The sequence below is a fragment of the Montipora foliosa genome, chromosome 14 (genome assembly GCF_036669935.1).
Source record: "Montipora foliosa isolate CH-2021 chromosome 14, ASM3666993v2, whole genome shotgun sequence".
Taxonomy (NCBI): Eukaryota; Metazoa; Cnidaria; class Anthozoa; order Scleractinia; family Acroporidae; genus Montipora; species Montipora foliosa.
Genome location: NC_090882.1, coordinates 3,760,099 through 3,762,598, shown reverse-complemented (window position 1 = coordinate 3,762,598; position 2,500 = coordinate 3,760,099). Strand labels below are relative to the sequence as shown.

The following is a 2,500-nucleotide window of genomic DNA, read 5'->3' as shown; positions in this document are numbered from 1 at the left end:
TGTGGAATTCCTTTACTGATAACATTATTGTTACATCACAAACAAGATGATTCTGAGCAAAAACAACATTTATCCAGGGAATTTGCCACAAACTTAAAAAATGCTGGGCTGACTTTTTTATAGATTACCCAAGTGCAATCCGTTTCAATCTTGTCCATTCATGTTTCTCTTTCCTATTGCTGTATTTATTTTATGTTTTTAAACAGTTTTTAGTGGTTATTGTAATGTTTCATTTAACTTTTTGGGCATTTTGGATGTCATGGAATTACATCATTTTGCATGACAGAGCCCCTTTAACAACTAAATTGGCTAAAATCTATATTGACCATGGTCTTGACTTTATCATCTAGACAGATCTTGTTGCAACATTTGTCCTCAAAAGGTACAAAAAACGTGAAAAAAAATTGTCTTGTTCCTAACCTCTCTCCCCCTTCCCTCACACTTTAGTGATCCATACCAAAATCTAGCCCCCTCCCACTTTCAAACATACTCTACGGCCCCTGATACCTACTGCTTTCATTCCAACAAATATTCTTGTGAATTTTTTTATGCTGTAGGGAGCCAGGAAAAGCCTCCTAGCATTTTATTTAACAGCCATAATGATACTTTATCTCCTGGATTGCAAGTAATGAGGTACAAACCTCACTATGTGACCCTAGAATCATTACATATGGACGACAATAGAATTAACTCAGTGCAATTGTGAGATTTGTCCTAACCCTCATTTAATTTTGCGAGAGTCTAACCCTAACCCTAATTTTAGGGTTAGACAAACAAATGAAGAAAATTATTGAACATGTAATATTGTAAAGTTTATTCAAATGACAGGGAGTTTGTTTTCCTAAACAAAGTATTTTTGCCTGGAATAAGAGAAGTTTAGGTCTTTCAGATTTTTAAGTACTCATGCTCTGATTGGCCAATTTAGTAGGATGTACTTTACAGCATGGCTTACTTATTTAAAACTTTATTTCTGTTGCATGATGATAAGATAAAATGATATCTCATATTTTCTTAGGATTTGCCAAGGCTGCTGCCTAAAAAAGTAAGTTTTTCCGGAGCCCTTCAGGCTTCCAACATTAAAAGTTAGTAGACCAAGTCATTTTTGCAAGAGCCCAGAATTAATTTATTAAAAGTGAGGATGAATCACCTTGTGATAAGTTAAGTGCCCATTCAGCTACTTGTTCAGAAATTTTGTCCCCTTCGCTTGCAAGTAAGGCGCCTCAGGTGACAGTTAGGCAGCAGCCTTGCTGTACTGTGAGTTTACAGCTTGTTTTTTTCCAGCTTTATGTATGATACAAGTCCAATATGCATAATTGGATTCGATGGTACTCTACATGTACATTCACATCACAATGTTTCACAACACGTCTCCTTAAGCCTTAGAACTTCATGTCTTACATTTTGGCTAGGCTGTGGTTGGTGGGTCACTTTGTGATGCTTGCACCAAGTACCATGAATCTCATTATATGGTTGTATTGGACAACTGCCCAATGTTATGGCACGAGTTTTGAAACTTGGGCCATTAAATTACAGGGCATACCTTAACAGTATGGCTCTCAAACTCAGTTAGCAAGACATACATGCATACCTCCCCCAAGGGGGACAAGACGAATACAGCTGAATAAAAACTTGAGGAATTGAACTGATTTTTTTTGTGGTCATTTGAAGATGCATCTCTTACACAATTTATGTAATTCAAGATTATTGCCCCTGCAGGGTTTTGGCCCAGAGGCCAAAACCAGAAGAGGCAACCTAGAAGACCCTGCATAAAAGGGAAAAATATGTAAATTGGTAGATATTGTATAGGGAAAGCAATCTCGATTTGCTCAACCCAGCGCACAAAGTGGTATCGGTATTGTTCACCGAGTTTGCAAGGTGTTCTGGGTAACTTGAGTCACGAGGCAGAATCGATATTGAAGGTGGGTAATTTTGAATATTTACAGCGATTTCTTTTACTCTGAAAATCACACATTACAGTATCTGATAGAAAATCATATTTCCTGGGTCAGAGATATGTCCAGGTTTGACCCTAATTAGACACACGCGAACTTCAACATCACTTGTGTCTCGGAATAGAGACAATTTATGTCACAAAGTGTCCCCCAAATGCTGCTCTTTAAAAATAACTCTAACCTTTACAATTACCTTTTTGCTGAAAATAGGTAGCAAATGCTTAGACTTAAAGGGACACTTTGTGTTGGATGTCAAAATTGGGCGTGCATCTAATTTGGGTCAAACCTGGACATAGGTGCTGGGTCAGAAATTGATTTTTGAGGCACAAAATCACAAACAGGGACAAAGATTTGTCAGACACGAATGAATACAGCAAAGAAGGGTGAGAGACTTGGCCACAAACTGCTTAACACAATCTCAAAAAGCAAAAGCATAGTCTCAGTATAACATTTTCAAACAATCTTCTATCATTTTTACAGTTCAGTTATTCACAGATAATAATAATCAGCGAGTTTTGTTCCTATTTTATGGTATTTCAAGGTACTGT

The 2,500-nt window shown here is 37.1% G+C and overlaps 2 protein-coding genes across 3 annotated transcripts in view; one reads left to right on the top strand and one right to left on the bottom strand.

The window, feature by feature from the left end:
- LOC137985651 (F-box/WD repeat-containing protein 7-like) overlaps nucleotides 1–2,500 on the top strand; it is an 11,933-nt gene that overhangs the window by 8,633 nt on the left and 800 nt on the right. Inside the window, exon 7 of one of the 2 annotated variants that reach the window (XM_068833292.1) lies at nucleotides 558–2,500. This exon is cut by the window's right edge and continues 800 nt beyond it. In XM_068833292.1, the coding sequence (XP_068689393.1) occupies nucleotides 558–629 (72 nt within the window). In that variant the 3' untranslated portion in view covers nucleotides 630–2,500. The other variant, XM_068833291.1, reaches the window with a different exon arrangement.
- Nucleotides 800–2,500, bottom strand: part of LOC137985654 (transmembrane protein 50B-like) — a 9,020-nt gene continuing 7,319 nt past the window's right edge. Inside the window, exon 6 of the mRNA XM_068833294.1 lies at nucleotides 800–2,500. This exon is cut by the window's right edge and continues 797 nt beyond it. The gene's annotated coding sequence lies outside the window, so the exon portion shown is untranslated.